The sequence below is a fragment of the Pelodiscus sinensis genome, chromosome 5, assembly GCF_049634645.1.
Source record: "Pelodiscus sinensis isolate JC-2024 chromosome 5, ASM4963464v1, whole genome shotgun sequence".
Classification (NCBI taxonomy): Eukaryota; Metazoa; Chordata; order Testudines; family Trionychidae; genus Pelodiscus; species Pelodiscus sinensis.
The window spans coordinates 90863407-90886285 of NC_134715.1; the positions used below are offsets into that span (position 1 = coordinate 90863407).

Genomic DNA, 22879 nt, shown 5'->3' on the forward strand with positions numbered 1-22879 from the left:
TTGTTCAGGGTGATCTTTAGGTGACTCTTGTGGAGAAGACGATCTTGCTCTTAATACAGCAAAAAGTTATGTTTTGTAGCATGATGAACACACAGCAATGCCTAATAGGGCCAGCAATGAGCTCTGACCAGGGCTGTCCTGAGGCATATGCAGTTGTGTAGGGCACCTGAAAATGCTCCTATGCAACTGCATATCCTGTGTATGCTTAAAGGACTGCCTTCTCCCTGTCCTCTCCCACCCACCCATTTGCTTCTCTTGGCCACCTGGCCACCAGCTGAGGACTCCTGCCAGTGACCAAGGCAGAGATGAAACTGGATGGTGCAAGCTGGAGGGAGGAGGAAGCTTGGCTGTAGTCCCTCATATAATTGGGCTCCCTCAAGTCCCATCCCCTGCCTCTTCCCTGAGCCCTAGGAGTCCTGTCAGACCTGGGGCAGCACTGTTGCAGGGTGCTGTACATACTGCTGCCCCCTTCAACCCTATGTGCTTGCCCCAAACCCACCATTATTCAGATGTGTAGGTCAGAGAGCATGGGAGTCCCAGACCATGCTGGGCAGGAAGTGACACCAGCACCCAATGGATGGCTCCCTGACACACGGGTGCTTCTTACTTCATGTAAGTCCCCTTGGCTTGGGCTCAACAAAGCAACTGGAGACTCCATTCCCCTTCCCCATTACCTCCGCCAGTACCCTGGGGGAGACTAGATCTCCCCCAGTTGCCTCTACTCCCTTCCACCCGCCAGTGCCCCTGGTCTAAAGGAGGATATGGGTCAGGTCCAGTTTGGTTTGGGGAGGGATGTGGCTCGGGTCCATTTTGGTCTGGTGAGGGATGTGGGTAGGGTCCAGGGGATTGGACTAGTCTTTTGGGTGCACAGCTGGTCCTGATCTTAGTCTCTCTGCCCAGGAGGGGAAGGACTAACAAGTTGTATGCGAACTTGTAAACTAGCAGATGAATAGCTCTTTGTACAGAAGAGATCTAGCTGTTTTTAGTTCTTGTCCTTAGGAGTATATTTGAATGTGTCTGACACTGCCAGATTTGAATGATACTGTAAAATAAAATGTAATAAAGTTTTTCATATTTTTTATTTTATTTTAAAGTGTTTAAGCAGTTTTAATTTATAAAAATTGAATTCCTAGGATTTCGTATGAGAAGTGTGACAGATGAGATAGTGAGTAGTGCATGACTGGTATTTTGCCAGCTTTGGCTTTTGGCAGCTGTTTTTTCCCAAACACACACACACACACACACACACACACACACACACACACACACACACACACACACACACACACACACACACACACACACACACACACACACACACACACACACACACACACACACACACACACACCAGGGCCCCCTGCATGCAGGTCACTTCCCCCACCTAAGCTGTGTTATGAGTTATCAGAAGGTACTGCTTTCATGCCCTCTCCTTAGGCAGCCCAGGCAGGGAAAGTGACCTGGATGCAGGGAGCTCTGGTGTTGCTCCTTACTCCACCCCGCCTTTCCCCAAGCCACCTAGAGGTGTTCAGGGCAGAGGAGCAGCAGTCTGGGGGTAAGCAAGCAGCAATGCCAGTTTCCTCACATGGATGCAAGGAGGGGGATGCAGACGTTAGTGAAGGAGCATAGAGATTATGGGGAGCAGGCCTGTCTGTGTGAGTGCTGCCAGTTGCCTGCCCCTCCCTGCGCCCCAGCTAGCAGAAAATAGGTGTCGTTGGGCAGAGGAGCCATACAGAGAGGGGGAGTGTGGCTTGCTCTCTCTCTGCACTGGCTGTGAGGGACCAGCTCTGGTCAGCAGTGGAGGGGCTTTGCCTGTGTTGGGCCGAGCCGGTGGGCTGGTATGGAGCAATCTGCCCCCAAGCGGGCTTTATCCAGGGTCTGACACACTGCAGTCAGGAGGACACCATTTTATAATCTTGTGTAGAACCCCATAAATGCTAAGGATAGCCCTGGATATGACCCTTGAGTCCTTGCAGCTACTAAAACAACCTTGACTTAGCCTTAAACTGCTCTTTTTAAGAGCAGTAGAAAAAGGAGAATAATCGCTGTCTTTTAGAAGTATGTTTAACATGTTTCATGCATCTTTACAGAAGTAGTGCAGGGATCTACCCCTTTCAATTTGGGAGAAGGCAAAAAGAGCAAAGATTGCAGGAGAATGCCCCTGGGATATACAATGCAGCTGAAGATATAATATCTATCTGCTAAAAATTGCAATATAGCTGCAGCAGCCTGGGCGATAGCATCAGCTAGCCATTCAAATACATGCCTAGTGTCTTGGACACACATGTACTCAGGCTGCTCATGCTGGCACCCGCACTGCCACTTAACACTGCATATTCTTAGCTTGTTAGCTTGATGAAGGTTAGTGTGAGTATGTCTAACCAAGCTGGAAATTACAGCTGCAGTTGTAGTGTAGATTTACCCTGAGAGCCCTGGATGCTGAGGGCACTTTTTGCTGAGTACTGCTCCAACTCCAGTATATGCTGGCTCCCTGGGTTTGAGGCAGATCTCATAGCATACATCTGTACTGTAAAAAAGTGTAGCAAGTCTCAGAGCTCAGGTTAACTGATTTGGTATCACAGGGCTCCTTTTTCAAGGCTAAAAATAGCAGTGTAGATGTGCCAAGGCTCTCTGAGACTCCCCTCTACCAAGTCTCAGGGCCTGCTCTTTTTAGCTCTGAAGCACAAGCCTCATGTGCCTGAGTCTGCTGACCTGTGGTCTGCTCTGAGATTCTTGGATGCAGACTTGAGGCGTTTTTGTTCGTTGTTGTTTTGTTATTGTTTCTGTTTTGTATTGTTAAAAGTTTTCAGTGTAAACTTTCCCAGAGATCTGTTCAGGCAATACAATTCTAATTTAGCAATTCTGAATTTTCAATTTTGGTTAGAAAACCAACAGAAACTGCATGTTTGATGTGTCCCTCCCCAAGACAGATTATTTTGAGTTCCCATCATTGAGAGGTACAGCTGTCTTACATGATGAACAATACCAAGTCTTACTCCACACCAGGTACCTTTTTGAATCAGTATGTTTATGTGTATGTTCATCTTTTTAAGCTGTAAATATAAAGAAAGGGCTATAACAAAATAATGGAACTAACTACAGTAGATTTCCGATAATCCGGAACCTATGGGACCTAGGTGGTGCTGGATTATCAGATATGCCGGACTATCAGCAAGTACTATAAGCTGGTTATATATATAGTGTATACAGTATATACTGTATATAAAGTGTTCTTAACCCTTTTTATTGTACATACTGTATACAGTATACTGTAATGTTTTAGTTTTTTTAAGCCTTTTTTACCCTTTTTGCTCAGTTCAGCTGCTGCCGCTGTTACCTTGTGACTCATTTTTTGCCGAAGCTCACTCACTAGGCTCTTGCCATTTTGATGCCGGACTATCAGGAGTGCTAGACTGTTGGATGCTGGACTATTGGAGTTTTACTGTACCTGAAAGGACAAAAATGACCTCTAACCTCACTGCATGGACAACTAAATGCAAAACTCTTCTGTCCAGCTTAGCTTTGCCCTAGTTAGTTATTTAACAAGTGTGTGTACACGCACACACACAAAAGCCAACTATAAATTAATCAAGTTATTTCTCTGTAGATGAGCAAGAAGAAAGAGAAAGAAACTGTTCTCAATTCTATCCTTTAATACTTGAGAGACATTCATATACCAGTACAACAGTGATGATAACTAGATTAAATAAATTGAAAAGGCTCTATAAAACTTTCTTCAGAATGGTTTTATTGCTGTCTCCAACTTTGTTGCCTTGCTTTTCTGAAGCAGTATCACCATCTTTGAAAATTATTTGTCTGAACATACATGTAATGTTTCATAAATGTAGTAAAGAGAAAGGAAGTATTCTTATTTAATCATTTCCACTTAATATGTAATTTTCTGATAGCACATATTGTTTAGTGTTCTGTCAGCAAGGTTTTTAATATTCTACTGAATTAAAAAGTTATATGGTAACAATCTTCTGGAATTCTTTTTCACTACACAAAACTCAAACAGTAGCAGGAAAAAAATCTGTAAAAGCTACATTTATATGTTAATTTATATTTTTAAAAGTCTTAAGAGTCAACATTTGCAACATATCCATCCTACATAGACAACAATTTTTCCCCAGTGACCTGTTAGGCCAATAATTTACTAGGTTTTCTAATTCTTACTTCAGATTATTTCTGAATTCCCTTGGGAGCCACTTTTATGGAAGATTCCATTTGGTTTCACAAGGCCTAAAGGGGGGGAAAAACTTGGCATTGACCACAAATCTCACACATTAGGAACAATTTGTAAAACACAAACAGAGGCAGCCAGAGTCCATCCCCAGAACAGGCTGCTCCTGTTAGTGCCATTGTCTGAAAAGGATTGGTTTGCCATTTCCCAGATGACCTGCCTATGTGTAGAGAGATGTGAAAAGTTAGAGACAAAAATGGTTTCTACAGAGTGAGTGGGGAGCTTTCTTGTACAGAAAGGAAGGAAATACCTCTGTGGGATTTTATTTTTTCCCTCTTCATCCAAAAAATACAAAGAGGCTCTCTGTCTTTAATGCGAATGTCGGCTTTAAATCTTTTAGGTTTGGATTAACTCTGCAAAAGAAAAAAAAATCTGACAGGCTTTCAAATATGACGCAGAAAAACTTTTTTTTCTCAATTCGTGTTGTTCATTTGTAAAGCCAAAGGCTGGATGGACTGAATAGTAAGCGCCAGTTGTTGCTTCATTCATAGTTAGCATTACAATGGTCAGAATTAACATCCTAAGACCTACATTATCACTTTTGCTGTTTCACTAGGAAACATTTAATAGGGTAGCTAAAGCAAGAATAGTGCTTGATATTATCCTAAGCTAAAAATATTATTAACATTAATAATATGAAGTGAGGGTCATATTCAGATCAAATCAAATTGTGTTTTTCCCCTGCCGTTTTTTTGTTAGGAAACTGTTGGTCTATATGATTGTTACTTACATTTTAAAAGCTTTTACAAAATTTAGTTTTGATAGGCATTTCCTATTATATTGGTTTTAAGAATTGAGTGTGTCACCAAGCGTGTCAAGAGTCATGTTTTGCTTATAATATCAAGTGACTTTTATGTGAATACTTTTTTTTGTTTTGTTATAGAGATCTAAAACGGTCTTTTCAGTTGAATTGTGAATTGTAAAGTAATTTTAATCCAAGCATTATTGTTCAGAGTTTATAAAATTGTTTATAGTAATTATTGTGGCTAATAAATAAAGTGCTTAGAGCAACCACCATCACTGTAACAGCTACTATATAGGTATAAAACATGGATGTGGATAAAAAGGTACATTTGCTGAGTATTCAGCTTAGATAAAATTTTAAGATTTATAATTACTTGCTTTTTCTGTACTATCAGTAATATACCATGTACAAACCTAAATAAACTTCAATTTATATGCACTCAAAAAGTGGGTTTTTCTCAAAAAATCTTATGATACTATATGTATTTTTGTTAGTCTCTAAGATGCCACAGGACTACTCATTGTTTTTAAAGTTACAAACATGGCTACCCTTCAGACTCAAAAAAGTAGGATTTTAAGCCACTTATTCAAAATATCTGCATTTCTCTCATAATTGATAGGATTAGTAAAATTTCACAGTATAGTATTTCAATTATGTACTGCAAATTTAAGCTTTAAAAGTAATTAGACTTAAATAAATGAAATCAAATAATTCAAATACCATTGTGTGGCAATGTTACTCAATCACTATAACATATAATTATATTACAAACAACTGATAATAATTTATTAATCATAGATCATTTTCTTTGCAATCATAATGCCTCTGATGTAGATGCTTAGAAAGTGTTAAAGGCAAATCTATATTATTTAATGCCCTTTACACTAATTTTGTATAGAGAGTATTGCTTGTTTCTCTTTGGTTGTAACAGGTGTACACAAACAAGTTAATTGACATGGATGGGAGAAAGTCTGGTTTCTAGTCTGACAGTAAAAATAAAAACTAAATTTACACCTAGCTAAGACCCAAAAAGTGTGTTGTTGGAAAATATTTTAATTTTTCAGTAATGTGTGTTATTTTAAAATGGCTTTTGTTTAGCTGGTATTTTAAAGAACTGCAGAAAAGGAGACAAAGCATATATATTTTCTTATTATTTTTGCAGTTCTGAATTATAAACAAAATATTATTTAAGCAGTAGTCTGATAGTTGGTGCTACTGAGAGATTCTCAGCATTCTTGATGGAGATGTATAACAAGATAATTTTAAGGACAAATATCTTTTGGTAATCATAATCCTATGCGAAAGGTTGATAGCAAATAGAAATGCTCTTAGATGTTCTCAGAGATTTAGCAGTATTTTAAATTGCTATAGCTTATGTTAATAGTATTCTTTAGCAGTATTAGAAATGTGATGTTGTAAAGCTGGATATTGGGGGAGGATTTTGTTTTTGTTTTTAAAGAACTTAATAGTTTGAATTTCCCAATAAGACTTTAACATGAGTAGCATTTATTTACTTATGAAGTGTATGAGGACCTTTCACCCAGAATGAGTAATGGCAGCTCCTGTGAGTAAGGTTTGAAGAATGGGAATAAATAATTTTTATATTGCATTAAAGAGTCCAGCTAAGTTTTGGTTAAATTTGATTTTCCTGTTTTGAGCCAAGCAAATGTTTTGTTGTTCCTTTATAATGGTATCATTTTTTGTGATTTATCTATCCAGGCAGTTATGTTGTTCAGCTCTGGAGTCTTTTGGATGGGTCTTTTATGTATTCCCATCACAGCTTTGCTTTTTGACGTAGTATACAAAGTGTAAGTATAGAACTGTTAAAAATTAGAGGGAAAATTATTACCAAATTTTAATTTTTCTGAGTATTGGCCAGTTTGTTTAAGAAAATGTGAAGAGCTTAGGTGATTCTTTCAAATTCTGAATTGCTTTGTTTGTAGTTTACATATCTTGATACAAATGTACCACTACTTTATTTTTTAATATTTTTATTAATCAGAACTTTTAATTGATAACTTTTGCTATTTGTGTTTCACATAACAGCTGACAAAATGGCATGATTTATAACTGATGCCTCCTTAATATTTCTGCTTTCAAAATTTAAGTTGAAATCACTTGGCAAAAATGAATTTGTTAATGTCTATGTTAGAGTCTTTAAAAAACATGTTTTCAGCAAGAGTAAATCTGAAAAACATTTTATATTCCAGAATCAAGAGAGCTACTTTTAAGACTCTGGTAGATGAAGTTCAAGAGTTGGAAGCAAAATCTCAGGATCCAGGAGCAGTTGTGCATGGCAAGAGGTACTGTAAAATACCTGTAGATTGTGATTCTTAAAAAAATAATTTTTTGCTGTTGAATGTTTGTAGGGGCATTATACAAACTATCAATAAACGAAGACTCTCATCTTTCAATAAGATGCAGACACATGCATCCATATGCATGGGACTCTCCAGATACAAGAATCCATCTTTTTTAAAGTTCGGGGCCTAAAGATAGAATTATTTATGAAAGGTTTTCAACAGAGTTTGTTCATTTGTGGCTGAACCAAGCTCTGCCACATTTTGGACAATCGTGGATTAAACCAAATACTAACAGAACCTGGTTTTAAAATCTTGTTTTGCTGCTTTGGCAGTGTTTACAATGGAGACAAAACCAGTTAGAACTTGGTTCATTCACAGCTTCATGTATAAATTTTGCCTAAAGACAATTGTTAAACTCAGTCAAAAGCCTTTCATATTAAGGATCTATAAGAAAACAACAAAATCTTTGCAAAGTTTGTTGACATTAAAGAAAACAAATTGACTTAGATATGTAATACCACTCCAAAAAACCTCTGTCTTTCTTCATCTATTAAATCAAGGAAAAGAAAACGCACTAGACAAACCTAAAAACAGGCAAGAAATAAATCAAACTTAAATCTCCACAAAGTGCACTCCCCCAACTACTTTCACTCTTCCCGTGCCAGGCATATAAGGTTGAAAAGGAAGAAGGAATATTATTTCAGGAAACTTGAAGAAATAAAAGGTTATTCAAAAGTTAGAGAAGAATGGCAAAGAATTATACTAAAGAAACTGAAAGCACAAACAAGAACATTTTGCTGCCATAGCAGAAAGAAGGATGAAAGGAATACCTTTGCCAAAGGTCTGGGAGAGAGCAAATCAGTGTGCTTCTTTTGCTGCTGAGTCTTGCAGCACTGTTTCTGTCTCTCCTGTGTTTCCATACTGCTGATCTCAGTTCGGTTGTCTGGGAAACAGACACCTCTCCATCACATTGAGTCTCCTTCTAGGTCCCCAGTGCTTGTTACAGCTCAGGTGAACCTCACTATGCTTTGGAAAACTAATAATCGTTTTGCCCTATGTAAGCATGTGGTTTATATTAGCTAGTGTTTTTCTGGGAAGAGTTTCATTCCTTCTCTCCAGTCAACCATATCATCCTCAAAGTACATCTCTTGTGTCCAAAAGTATTTTCTTCTTCCGCTCCTGTTATTAGGATAATGTTTTTACAAACAGGTTCATTTTCTTTTATCATTGAAGATTATCATAAATCCGTAAGACTGCTCTAGAACTATCTTACAATCTAGTTAATATGTGAACTTACATTAGTCTTAAGAAGGCCTCAGGAAAACATTTTAGAGAATTTTTTCACTAGCTACAAAGACATCCTCATTAGCCCCATTCATCATTGCTTAGTTTTTTGGTTTAACAATTTCTTGTTTTAATTCGATGCCTTAATTCTGGCTGCACAGCTGATCCTCATATTAATATCTACTCACGTTACATAGTGAAAATGTCATTCTCTATAGAAGAAACTCTTTATTTGAGAAAATGGCAGTCAGGAGCCTTTGATCTGGTGGCCCAATCTGCTTACTTCTGCACAGAGTTTCATTAACAATTTACACTGGACCATTGTAATAACCAAATGTAAATCTTCTATGTCATAACAGCCTATATGCAGCTTAGCTCTGTACAGAGTATTGAGGAACACATTAATATCAACAGACTGGAAATGAAAATCCTCATATTGCACTGAATCTGGTTCTGGTTTATTCAGAAAATAACAAGGAACAAAAAATGTTGCCCTCGTTAGGTATGCATTACTTACACTAAAATGGACGAAAAAGAATTTCAGAACTGTCCGAATAATCATCATATCCAGGAAATTCAATTGTAATTGCCTCAGCCATTCCAAAGGGAATGTAACCTCAATCAAAAAATATTTCACCAGATTTGAAGGATGTGGAGAACTCCAATAATAGACTTGTTTGCCATGAGACACAACTGCAAATCACTTCTATCCCACTTCTATCACTTCTATTCCCTAGGAAAAATGGAGATCTACTAAAAATAAAGCTTGATATATTTTATGTTCCTTCCAATCTTGTCTGTAGCTTCCTGTCTTTTTCTCTTATTCCCATGGTCATGTGTACAGAGGAGAAGTGAAACCAACTCTGATACCCAGTATTGGTTGCAGAAAAAAAAGAAAATTTCTTATGAATGATTTTTCTTCTCTGAAGATAACCTCTTACATGACTCTGACTGTTGGGTTTCATAGCTCTAGGCTTGCCACTCATTTCACTGGAGAATTAAGACTCCAATCATTCTGATCTTGTGAGGGCTACTTAGTTACAGTTGTGTGGTTTTAAAAATGGCATGTCAAAGATTTTTATTCTTGGGGTATAACATCTAGCACAAGGCTGACCAGTTATTCCTGGCACATTTCTTGTATATTCTCTACAGCATTTTGTTCTGTCATTCTCTCATTTTTTCTAGCGCTGCTTTAGCATATCGTTGGTGTCTTCAGATTCGTCTAGACTGCAGAACTTTTCCAAGATACCAGAGGTATCCCAGAAAAACTCAGCCGTGTCCAAGGAATGCCTCTGCTTTTCCAAAAAAAAGATCTGAAAAGTGGATGCGTTTTGTTGGCATCCCTGTAAACCTCGTTTTACAAGGAAGAAGGGATGTTCCAAAAGAGGGTTTTTTTCCAAAATTTAGCCCCGTGTAGATGGGCCAAATTTCAGAAAAGCCTTTTTCAGAAGTAAATCGGAAAAAGATACGCAATTTGCGTACTGTAATTTGCATTTCTTTTTCCAATTTATCTTTGTAGTCTAGACATAGCCTTAGTGCTCTACTTTAGTTCAATAGAAAAATGTGTGTGTTCACATTAAAATCTACATTAATTTTCTTAATGTGGAGGTATGAAGCACTGCCTGGTTAGAAGAGAACTGTAAAGATGTAGAGGTGATAACTGAGAAATTAATTTCCTTTTATCTGCAAACAAAAGAAACTAAAAATACCACCTCACAAATAAAAGTAGTTCAGATACTGACTCTGTTTGAATATCATCTATTCTAACTAAATGTTAACTATTTAAATTCTGAAAAAATTGTTTCACTGCTATTTGCTGAAATAGAAATTAGTTGCCCCATTTATCCAGCACAGATTGCAATACTTTTCTTGCCCCGGTATTGCATGTATTTGATTAACTTTTTCATAGCAATAAGATTGCAAAGTTACAGAAATGGTATTTTTCCTACTGAACATTCTTTTGAATACGCTGATAAGATCTTTGCAACTATCTTTAAAAATTAGGATTAAAATGCCGAATAGCATTGTCTAAAATGTTTAATATTTGAGTGATCTTTTTACATTTGAATATTATATGTTATAAAATAATGGTCTTTAAGAATGAAATAAATAAATCTCTAGAGCTAGACCTCCTATTTTTCAGTCATGTTCTCATCCTTCTCTATTTTTATTTAAACAAACCTAAAGGGAAACTCTCAAAGAAGCTATAAAAATGTCTCACCAATTTTTACTTCCAGTGCTTATCTGAAACAAAAAAAGATTTTAAAAATATAATGTTTGAATTAAACATTAATTGAACATGAATTTGAATTTTACTTAAAATGTGGTCATAGTGTGAAAATTAATTCTAAAAATAACTTTCTATAAGTTTCTTTTTTTTTCATTTCAGTGATTTTCAGTATCAGATTTCTTAAGTTTGAAGTCAAAAGATATTTTAATTGTGATTATTGCGAACTCTGTATGAGTGTTCTCATTAAATGTTACATCTCTCCCACTAATATTCTGCAATCTGACTTTTCTGCCCAGCTGTCAAGTAAAATTTTATCTTGAACTTCAGTACACCTAGCAGTAGTTCAAATACATTTTTGTCAGCAAAGTAAAAAAAAATAGATCGAGCGTGAAGGTGCCATAATTACACAGTCACTTTTCTAACTGAAAAAAAACTTGAATGTTTGAATATCACTGACCAGAGAAGCCTGTGGGAGCCTAAAGTATGCAACTGCCTCAGTAAAACAGGTAGTTTGCACCATAGGCAGCTTGGTTTTATCATCAATTAATTATGACTGATATACCAAGATGCCTCTTGTATCTAAAACTGAAATGACTAAAGATAAGAATTTTAAAAATAAATCATTATTTCAGACCTTCATTGCCACATTGCCCTACCTCACATGCAACTCTTAAAATGTGTACTATTTCAGTATTAATGTAATTTTTAAATAAAATATTTTACATAAGTAAACCTTTTTACTGGCATAGAATTGGACATATGTGAACAGTAACATCACTAGTTACCTTGACTTGTGCAAGCATACTGAGATACCTGTCTATCACAGGAGCCTCTTTTTAATATAGTCATATTTTTTATGGAAGCCACTTTTAAATATTCTTAAACTAGAAGTGTAATGAAAATATATAAAGCAATAAGCCTTTTAGAAGGTTAAAATTTGTAATCTGTTCTTGCTCATCTTAATTTACATGTAATAAGATGAATTTAATTACTAGTTGTTTAAATCTTTAAACCACACATGATAGAAGTTATTTAAGAATACACACATTTCAGGTACCTGAATGGTGCTAATGTTCAGCCAGCACTTCCTAAGGCACCTAATTAGCACAAATGCTGAGATCCTGTCATCTAGCATTGCTTAAGTATCCCTTCACATTATATTATGTTTGGTTCTGATGTAGTTTGTTTTCACAGCTCATTTTGAATGCCAAAAAGATAGTTACAGGTAAAGAACATTATCCTGAAATCCTTATACAGGTGAAAAGTAATGCAGAGCTGGGTCCCTAAGTATTTGAAAATACAGTATGGGCAGCTTGAATTTTGTTTTGGGTAGGTTGAAATTCCTGATGTGCACCATCATTATTGAGGTAGTGTGTGTGTGGTTTAACAAGGAGCAATGCTTATGATATTTAATACAAAATCATATAAAAAAGAAAATTAACACTAACCTTAGAGTACACATATAATCAACCTTTCTAACAGTTCAAGCTAGTATTTGCTACTTCTGACTCGTAAGAGCCAAAACTGTACCACATAGCAAAGATCTAGCCTTAATGCAATACAATAAATCATGTATTAATTAGTAACAAAGATCTGAAAAAATTATTAAGTTCAGCATTTTAGATATCTGCAACACTCCAAAAAAATCTGTTAAAAGAACCTTTTTTTCTTACCTTATGCCATTAACACCTATGTTTGAAATTTAATCATACAAATGTCCTCCTGGCATACACACACCCCATGCAGTCTGCCTCCCCTCACCATCCCCAACCCAGCCAGACAGGACTGCAACAAGTGAGTCATACCCCAAATAAACTACCCTCTGCCTACACCTCACTGCACAGATGCCAGCATACACACACACCCTCTATCCCCCACTTACCCCATGCAGTCAGCCTCTTATCTCCCCCTTCCCAGGAGGCTTGAGAGTGCTGAATTTCTCCCTCTCTCTCTCTCTCTCCTCATACAGATGGAACTCTCCAAAATCCCTTCTCTTTTGCCCCCTCAGCTAGCTCCATTTAGCTGCTTGTTTCGTGAGATACCCTTCCCCCCACCACTAGTCACCTGAGCTCTCTGCCTGTATGGGAGCTTCAAACTTGTAGTGGAGCTCAGAAAACAGCTGTGCAACTGTGCAGGTGCACAATTTACAGGGAATTTAGCTGACCATCCCCCCTCCCAGAATGTGATCCAGCTGCTTGTAGTGGCTAGTGTGAGGATCTGCCTCAGAGTGTCCACTTTCTTTCCTGGACTTCTTGTAGGCCTACTGGAGCTCTTTTACATGTGGACCTGGTTGAGAGTCTGCATATATCCTGTCTCCACCAGGTTGGTGGCCATAAGGCCGTAGATATCAGTTGGTCTCCTCCACCGGATCTCAGTGAAGTCCAGGATCTCTGCACCAGTCCAGGTCAATGTCCTCTTTTGTCCCTGGCCAGGGGCAGGGAATGCTGGAGTCATTACAGTAAACTTCCAATAATCCAGAACTTTAGGGACCTAGGTGGTGCCAGATTATTGGATATGCCGGAGTACCAGGAGGTACTATAAGGGGGCATACTCCCAACCCAACCCTCCCTCCCCCACCTTATGCTCGAGTCCAGGAGCCGCCGGTACAGCTACGCATCTCCCTCCAGGCGCTGGGGCACGTACACTGAGCAGACAACTTTTTAATGAGCTGGCCAGGACACCGTGTGCAACCCAGTCCCCCTCCCCTCCCCTTCCCTTCCCCACAGCCAAACACCTCCCCACCTTGCTGTCACCCACTCCTCCTTCTCCCCCAACCTTATGTCTGGGTCCCAAAGCAACTGCCTGTGCTCAGCGACCAGCTGCTAGCACGTGCAGGCTGAACGCTGTGTGCGCTGGGGACCGTGAGCGGAACGGCGTGGGCTGTGAGCGCACATGAAGCTCACAGCGGCCCGACTGTGAGAGCGGCTGACCTGAGCAGTTTCTGGGTTCTAGTTGATGCCAGACTATCAGGAGAGCCGGACAACTGGATGCCGGACTATTGGGGTTTTACTGTATTTTGAAATAATCAGCCCCTTATTTCAAAATAACAAGCTTGGTAGTGTGGACGCTCAGCTTGTTATTTTGAAATAAGGGGGATTATTTTGAAATAACTCCCTAGTGTGGACCAGGACCTAATGGCCACAGGGACCTGGCAGCCATTTCCTGGGTGCTGTGGTAAACACCAACTGGGATCCTGCAGCCAAAACTTCCTCCTGCCACACCAACACTTTGCCCCAGGCCAGATTCCCCTCCCATATCCAAACTCCCTACTAGACTCCTCAGTCTGCATCCCCCCATAAATATCAATCTCCTTACCCAGCCCTGAATTCCTCCTGCCTCCCAAATCGTTCATCAGCTACCACAGCCCACACCCACAGCCAGAGTTCTCACCCCTACTAGGGATGTTAAATTGTAGTTATTTGACTAATTGTGTAGTCGATAAGGACTGCTGTGCAGAGCCGCAGCGGGGATAGTTCCAGGAGCTAGCTCAAGCCAGGACTTAGTAGTCCTGGCTTGTGCAGGATCTGGAAGCCACCCATAATGCTGCTTTGCATTTTAAATGTAGTAAGAGCTGCCGGGCTTTTATTCCATTTAAAATGCACAGCATCCTGGACCAGCGCAAGCCAAGACTGCTCAGTCCCAGCTTACGCTGAGTCCAGCAGCCACTGTTCGCAGCGGCCAGCCCTGTCCACTACAAACAGGGGCTGCTGCTGGTGCAGCCTCTGTTCCGGCAGCCAGGGGCTGTTGCTGGAGAAGTCCCTGTGTGCAGCCAGCCCGGGCCGCCAAAAATGGGCTGGTTGGTGGCAGCAATCCCTGTCTTCAGGGGAGCCCAGCTCCTCACTGGGATCCCCACATACAAGTGCTGCTTCCAGAGAAGCGGCTGCCCATGGCGAGCCTCGGCCCGCTGTGGGCCGAGGTTGCTTCACAGCAGCCTCCTCTAGCCCTCCCACTCCCACCCGCTGCCTGATAGAGGCAGGGGAAGGCAGGTGGCACTGCGGAGCTGGTGCTGGGGGGAGGAACCAGCTTTTAAGCCAGCTTCCCCCAGCACCAGCTCCTGCCCCCCCCCTTCTCTATCATAGAGGCAGCAAAGGGCAGGGAGATGTGAGTAGTTGATACTCCAGTTGACTATTCCCTAACATCCCTAACCCTTACACATCCCAATCTCTTGATCCAGCCCACAGTGCCTCCCATCCTGCACTACAAACCCCTCATTCTTGTCCCAAATCCAGAGCCCACACCCCCAGCTGGATCTTTCACCTTCCTCTCACACTCCAACCCCCACCCCAGCTTGGTGAAAGTGAGAGTGGGGAAAGCAATCCATGGGGGATGGAGAAAGCAGGGATGGGACCTCAGAGAAGGGGTGGGGCAGGTGGTTCAGTTTTGTGAATTTAGAAAGTTGGCAACCCTACATGCACAGTGCAGGTGTTGGGGCATAGGAAGGGAGTAGGCATTGAGGCAGAGGGGAAACAGTGCAAGGGTTAGGTGTGAAAGGAGGCTGGGAAGTTCATGGGAGTCAGGGGCACCAAACTGCAAGTTTGCCCAGAGTGCCATTTTCCCTAAGGCTGGCCCTGCTTCACGGGACATCTTAACTTAGCTTACTAAAGGTTCCCAAGATTGCCACGAACACTCTCATAACAAACAGTTTCTTCCAAGGTCTAAGGTTTCAGCAGGCAGGATGAGTTCAAAACATTCGTTCTGAATTTTATCTGGGCACCCTGGGTCATTCTGATAAATCAGTTAACATACAGAAGACAAAACATTCAGCACTGTGGTGTGTGACACTGAGACCCAGTTCAGGGTATAGTTCCTGTGGTTTGCCTTAAAATACCATTCCCAGTCCTCATTTACATTCCTTCCCAATTTCTGCAGTAAATCTTACAATTATCAGAAAGTATATTTATGTTTTTGCAAGCTCTCTATGCTATGACCAGTCCATCTATTTTCTTTTAACTAAATTTGGGTTTTATCCATAGGAAACTATAAGAATTGAGAAATAAAGATACACTATATGGAGACAGCTTGGTTGTACCCTGAAAACATCAAACCCTGAAACATTCAACCAGAACCCATGTATCCGATTGATTAAAACTCAGTCATCCTCCCCACCACCTTCTTTTTTCTACCTGTGCTCACGAGCTGTCTGGATCATAGTCCAGTCTATTTTGCAGTAGCAGCACAAATAGTAATGATGTGCCACTATAAGGGTGTGTCTACAATGTAGGGCTTAATTCGAAATAAGCTACACAAATTGAGCTACATCAAAATAGCGTATCTTATTTCAAAATAGGGAGCGTCTACAGAGCACTTATTTTAAAACAGAGCACTCTTCCTCCGATTTCCCTTACTCGTTATACTATGAGGGTTACAGGAGTCAGAGTAAGATGTCCTCTAGCTTGACAGTATTTTGACACTATTTCAAAATAACTGCCTGCTGTGTAGATGCGGATTAAGTTATTTTGGAATAATATTGCAGTGTAGACATACCCTCAGTTGTAAAGAGAGAGGAGAGTGCATGTATAATATATTATCTATAGGTATATCCACAATTAGTTCTAGTTTAATTTTCAGATTGCCTAAGTGTACTCCTAAATCTTTGAAAACCCTTTGTGCACAAAAGAGCATGTGCGTATTAGTTGCATTGTAAATCCATGCAAATACCTTCAGAAACGTATCTTACTCTTTACTCAACCTCTCTGAAAACAACCTGGTAACGTGCAGTGCTCATTTAGCAAGGCAATCAAACACCCCCAGTCACCAAAAAAGTGTTGATATCTTTTATCTGAATATGAGCTGAAACTTTACAATGTTAATCACTTTAATTTAACTGCAGTTATCATGTACTTCAGATTATCAAACATGTTTGAAATCTGTTAAACCCTAGAACACAGGGCAGATTGTTTATGTTTGTCTATAACTTAATGGATTAAGTTACTTGTGCTTGAAACTTCTTGAATTACTTTTACAATGTACTTGTAGAATGATTTCTCTAAAAAAGGGCAAATTACCAAAACAAGCCATGTTTCTCACCATCAGGCCACAACCCCAGACTCAAATCAAAACCAATCTTAATCAGTATCAAAACTTCTTGGCAAGCCTGTTTTATGAAGGGCTGGATTCTGTAAATTACACGTCTTATATTAAGGAGCAGTGTGGAGCTGCAGATGCTGAAAGCACCATAAGGAGCAAAATGGCCATTGAGAGTTTCCCAGTGCTTACCAGAAGTGCACGCACTGTAACGCCCTGCATGGAGACAGCAAACGAACACACACATCTGGCTGACATACAGGGGCAAGGCCTTACCTCCATCTCCTTGCTGTACCTCCCATCCCCTTTGGGCAGTGATGGACAACTTAAGCTAGTGATGGGACACATGAGTGGCCTTCCTTCATCTCAGTAGATCACAAGATTTTCGTAACCAAGATGGTCTCCTGGGATAGGGTTGTTCTGCTAACAGGGCTTGCATATCTAGAATTTGTGGGATGGGACTATAGCATCATAGGTAGCACTTTGATTGGATGCAGAGAGTTAATATTGGCTGTCACAATTAATATTTTGTGCAGTCAGCACATATCTCACTTCTTGCACCCTTGCTTTACATGTGTGTCACTTTAGTAGTACCAGTAGGGAAAAAACTATGCAAATGGCAACCAGCAGAATCGGGCAACCCTGTGCATGGTCAATGGTAAACAAAATGTTTTGTGTGCCACACACAGAGCCCTGATGGCCTTCATGCAGCCCGCATACTGCAGGTTGCCCACCGCTGCCTTTGGGGCACTTTCAATGGGCAAGGAGAGAATTGTCCCTACATTTCTTAGTGTAAGGGCTGCAATTTTGCTTGGCCTTAATGCAGGATCATGCTAAGTTCAGAGAGTCTCCGTCCTCTTCACTTACACTGCACACCCCAAAAAGGCCAGAGAAAATCTGGCACTTAAATATTTTAATAGCATTGTTAGTTTATTTGCATTGTGGTTATACCTAGAGTCTCCAAAAAGGAATTGCAGCTCCAGTATCCTAGTAACTGTATAATAAATAACCAGAAACCAGTCTCTGCCCAAGAAACTTACAAACATAAGCCCAGATTTTCAAATATTTCTGTTTGCTACCATTTTACCATATGTCTAAAAAACAAGTAGGTCAGATACAACCTACATTTATCACTGTTTTTCCTACATTATAATGGACAGTTTTAAAGTTTGCTAGTCTACGTTTAAAGTCCAGTGGGAAAACTCTACATTGTCATTCATAAATTTATATATATCACAAATTTCCACCTTCTAGCTTAACGGAAAGAGCTCAACTACTGAAGAACGTCTTCAAGAAGAGTCACGTGAACTTGTACCGCTCTGAATCTCTGCAGCAAAACTTGCTTCGTAAGTGTTCCATATTTTAAAAGAATAATAACAGGTTCTGTTACAATTGTTTGTCATAAAATGCATATCTTGATTTCTGCTCAAATATACTATTAAAAACACTTAACAAAATATCAACCTAAAACAAACACCAAAAAAAATGCCTAATATACTGTTCTGTTTTAAGAAAGGTCAAATCTTTTTACTCTGTATGGTGTTAAAATACTAAGTTTGAATTATGAACAGACTTTATTATTAAGTTTGATGATGTAAATTATGGATCATGATCCTAAAATTGTTTTGATTTTGATTTTCCCAAAGAGGATGAAAATATATAAATAAATATTTACATATAAAATTAAGGGTTTTTTCAGATCTGACAAAAACAATGTATGTGACTGCATTTGTAATCTAATATATAAAGGAGAATGTTTGTAAGTTTGTGCGTTTGTAAGTTTGTAACTTGAACACTAGAAGAGCCACCACAACCAATCTTTGCACGGGATAACATTTCATCCAGGAGAACACTGAGAGCCAGGACTGGCAACTGTAATCAAACTTTATGGGACTTCAGGAAACTTGGCCATATTGATAAGTGGACATCCAGCTAACTAAAATCATGCCAGGCCACGGATGTTGCCAGACCAGAGAGTACCAGATTAGAGAGGTTCAATCTGTAGCATATATGGGATAAGTTTCATGTCTGAAATTTGGCATAGAGTGATAAGGCTTGTTCAGAAAGGACAGGCAAGGTAAAAAGGAAGGAGGTATTGCGTTATACATCAGGAATATATAATGCATGTTCTGAAGTCCAGAAGGAGGTAGGAGGCAGACTTATTGATAGTCTCTGGCTAAAAATGAAAGTAGTTACATCATAGTAACTGTGATCACCAAATCAGGAAAAGGAGGTGGATGAGGCATTTCTAAAACACATAACAGAAATATCCAGAACCCAAGACCTGGTAGTAATGGAGGATTTTAATTACTCAATAATTGTTGGAAAATATGTCAAAACTCAGAATTTGCTGCAAGTTCTTAGTGTGTTCAGGGACAACTTTTTGTTCCAGAAAGTGAAGGAGCTGATGAGGACAGTCATTATGACCAGCTGTGAGGAATTGATAGCAAATCTGAAGGTGGATGACAATTTGGGTGAAAGTGATTGTGAAATAAAATATAGGAAGAATAGTATGTCTAATATACCTCTATCAGAGCTCTTTAGTGACTTAAAAATCAAAACAGAATCCTACAAAAAGTGACAACATGGACAAAATGCTAAGGACAAGTACAAAAGAATAGTACAAGCATGTAAGAACAAAATTAGAAAGGCTGAGGCACAAAATGAGTTACATCTAGCAAGGTATATAAAAGGTAGTGAAAAGGTAATTTAAATACATTAGGTGCAAGAGAAAGACAAAAAATAGGGTCTACTATTTAGTGGAAATGGAGAAGTAATAACTGAAGACGTCAAGAAAGCTGACATATTTAAGGCAAAATAGGCATTCATCATCACTAAAAGGTTAATGGTGACCAGATATTCAATATAATTAATAGTAACAACAAGGGGTAAGGAATGGAAGCCAAATTAGGGAAAGAACAAGTTAAGAATATTTAGATACTGTATTTTCCGGCGTATAGGGCGACTGGGCGTATAAGACGACCCCCTATCTTTTTAATTAAAAGATAGGGTTTCATCTTATACCCCAGCGCCCCTCCGCCTCCTTTGCTCCCGGTGTCCCTGGTCTGCTGGAGATGGTCCCCAGCAGACCAGAGGCATCGGGAGCAAAGCCGCAGCAGCTTTGAAAGCCTCGGGGGAAGCCGGCGGCCGGGCATCCCTGGCGCGCCTGGGATGCCCGGCCGCCGGCTTCCCCCGAGGCTTTCAAAGCCGCGGAGGGGCTCCGGCGGGGGGCACCCCAGGCGCGCCTGGGATGCCCGGCCGCCAGCTTCCCCCGAGGCTTTCAAAGCCGCGGAGGGGCTCCGGCGGGGGGGCACCCCAGGCGCGCCTGGGATGCCCGGCCGCCGGCTTCCCCCGAGGCTTTCAAAGCCGCAGAGGGGCTCCAGCGGGGGGGCATCCCAGGCGCGCCTGGGATGTATACCCGGCGTACAAGACGACCCCCGATTTTTGGGGGATGTTTTTTAACATCAGAGGTCGTCTTGTACGCCGGAATATACGGTAGTTAAATGTATCAATGTCATCAAGGTCTGGTGAAATTCATCATAGGGTACTTCAGGAAATAGTTGAAGCAATCTCAGGATTTACCTTTTGAGAATTCCTAGAGGACAGATGATGTCCCAGAGGACTAGAAAAGATCAAACACAGAATAAAGTTGACCTTGGGAATTATAGACCAATCTATACCTAATTTGGATACCTGTAAAGATACTAGAACAAAATATTAAGCAGTTTGTGAGATGTTGTCAAGAACCAGAGTGTGCCAAACCAATCTAATTTCCTTCTTTGATGGGATTACTGATATATTGGATGGGGGGAAGCAGTAGATATAGTATCTTGATTTTAGTAAGGCTTTTTTCACTGTCCCGCATGACATTTTCATAAATAAGATGTGGCAATGTGGGCTAGATTAAATTATTATAAGGTGAGTTATAACTGGTTAAAAGACCATACTCAAAAAGTAGTTATCATTTGTTTGCTATCAAATTGGGAGGGTATTTCTATGGAGTCCCACAAGGGTAATTCTGGGTCTGGTGCTATGTAGTGTTTTCATTAATAACTTGAATAGTGGCATGGAGAGTATGCTTTTAAAATCTGCAGAAGTCACCAAACTGGAAGTTGCAAGCACTTTGAAATTAGAATCCAAGATGACCTTGACAAATTGTAAAATTGGTCTGAATTAAATGAAATTAAATTCAATAAAGTAAAGTGCAGTATATTACACTTAGGAAGGACAAATTAAATCACAAGTACAAATTGGGGATTAACTGGCAAAGTATTAGTACTGCTGAAAATGATCTGAAGTAAATCATAAATTGAATATGATGCAACAATGTGATGCTGCCTTGAAAAAGGTTAATATAACACAACTGTTAATATACACAAGAATGATATGTAAGACATGGGGGGAAACTGTCCCACTCTGTTTGGCACTAGTGAGGCCTCAGTTGAAGTACTGTGCCCAATTTTGTGTGCCACATTTTAGAAAAGAGATGAATAAATTGGAGCATCTAAAGGAGAGCAACAACAATGATAAAGGTTTAAAACAGCAATTTCCAACCACCAGTCTGTAGCCTGCTGCTGGGCCATGGGGGCTGTCAGAGCTCAAGCCAGCTGTTCCCGGTAGCTCACATCTGGGTGGTGGCTCAGACAGCAGCAGTAGGAGGCACCTTCCTCCCTCCTCCCCACTCTGCACATGGGGGAGACATGCTGGGGAGGAAAGGGTCACTCCCCCTGCCCACACAGCCACTTTTGCCCATGTCAGTAGGAGGTGCCTCCCCAGGACTCCGCTTCCTCCTCTTCCCAACCCGCATGGCCACTTTTGCCAACAGTAGCACTGGGGCTGAGGCAGAGCAGGAGGCACCTTCTCAGGGATTCTCCCCTCCCCCGCTAGTGCGGCCATTTTTGCCAGTGGCAGTGCTGGGGCTGAGGCAGTGGCATGAAGAAGCAGAGCAGGAGGCACCTACCTTTCTCCCTCCCTCCCCCCATAATGGCAGATAGCCAGGGCTCAGCATTCCCCCCTCTGCCCATGGGGGTGCTAAAAACACTTGGGAAGAAGGGGACATGAGGGAGGAAGGCCAATTTCCCTGCCTACACAGCAGTAACAGCCATGCTCCCTAGAGGGGGCAGCCTTGCTCTGGTGAGTTCAGGGGTGGGGTGGAGTGAGGGCATGGCAGGGTTTTGAAGCAAGAGGGTGTTGGCATGGGCTATAGGAGTCAGAGGTAAAAGGGTCAAAGGGCATGGAACATAGGAGTGGGGGTCAAAAGCTACTAGGCACTAGGGAGCAAGAGATTGGGTTGGGGCTAGGCGGACCGGCAGCATTTTATTTGCATATTCATTATTTGCACAATAAACATGCAAATAAAATGTTATCAGTCTAACAAACGATTGTGAATGGGTTTGCCAGTCTACCTCATAAAAAAGGTTGGGAATCACTGGTTTAGAAAACCAAACCTGTGAGCAAAGGTTAAAAAAACTGGACATGCTTAGTATTGAGAAAACAAAATTAGGTGGCCGTGATAATAGCATGCAAATATATTCAGGACTGTCATAAAGAGGAGACTAATCAATTGTTTTCTGTCTCCACTGAAGGCAGGACAAGAAGTAATGGCCTTAGTCTGCAGCCACGGAGATTCAGACTTGGTCTACACTACACCCCTTTTAGTGGAACAGCTGTGTCAACACAGCCATGTTGCTTAAAAGTCAGGCAGTATAAACACTGTGGGTGCGTCTAGACTGGCAAGATTTTGCGCAAAAGCGGCTGCTTTTGTGCAAAAAATTGCTGCCTGTCTACACTGGCCGCGAGAATTTGCGCAAGAGCACTGACATTCTAATGTAAGAATTCAGTGCTTCTAGCGCAAATACTTTGACGCTCCCACTCAGGGATAATCCCTCTTGTGCAAGAATACTTGCGCAAGAGGGCCAGTGTAGACAGGTACCTTAATTTTTTGCTCAAGAAAGCCCGATGGCTAAAATGGCCATCGGAGCTTTCTTGCGCAAAAGTATGTCTATACTGGGCACAGATGCTTTTGCGCAAAAGCATCCGTGCCAATTTAG

General features: G+C 40.5%; 1 protein-coding gene across 6 annotated transcripts in view; it reads left to right on the forward strand.

Moving 5' to 3' along the window:
• The window catches only part of ATP8A1 (ATPase phospholipid transporting 8A1), a 225167-nt gene that overhangs the window by 196288 nt on the left and 6000 nt on the right, over window positions 1-22879 (forward strand). For all 6 annotated transcript variants that reach the window (XM_006111916.4, XM_075930509.1, XM_006111917.4 and 3 more), the window contains 3 exons: window positions 6708-6796; window positions 7199-7291; window positions 18084-18175. In XM_006111916.4, the coding sequence (XP_006111978.1) occupies window positions 6708-6796; window positions 7199-7291; window positions 18084-18175 (274 nt within the window). The remainder of the gene's footprint in view (window positions 1-6707; window positions 6797-7198; window positions 7292-18083; window positions 18176-22879) is intronic.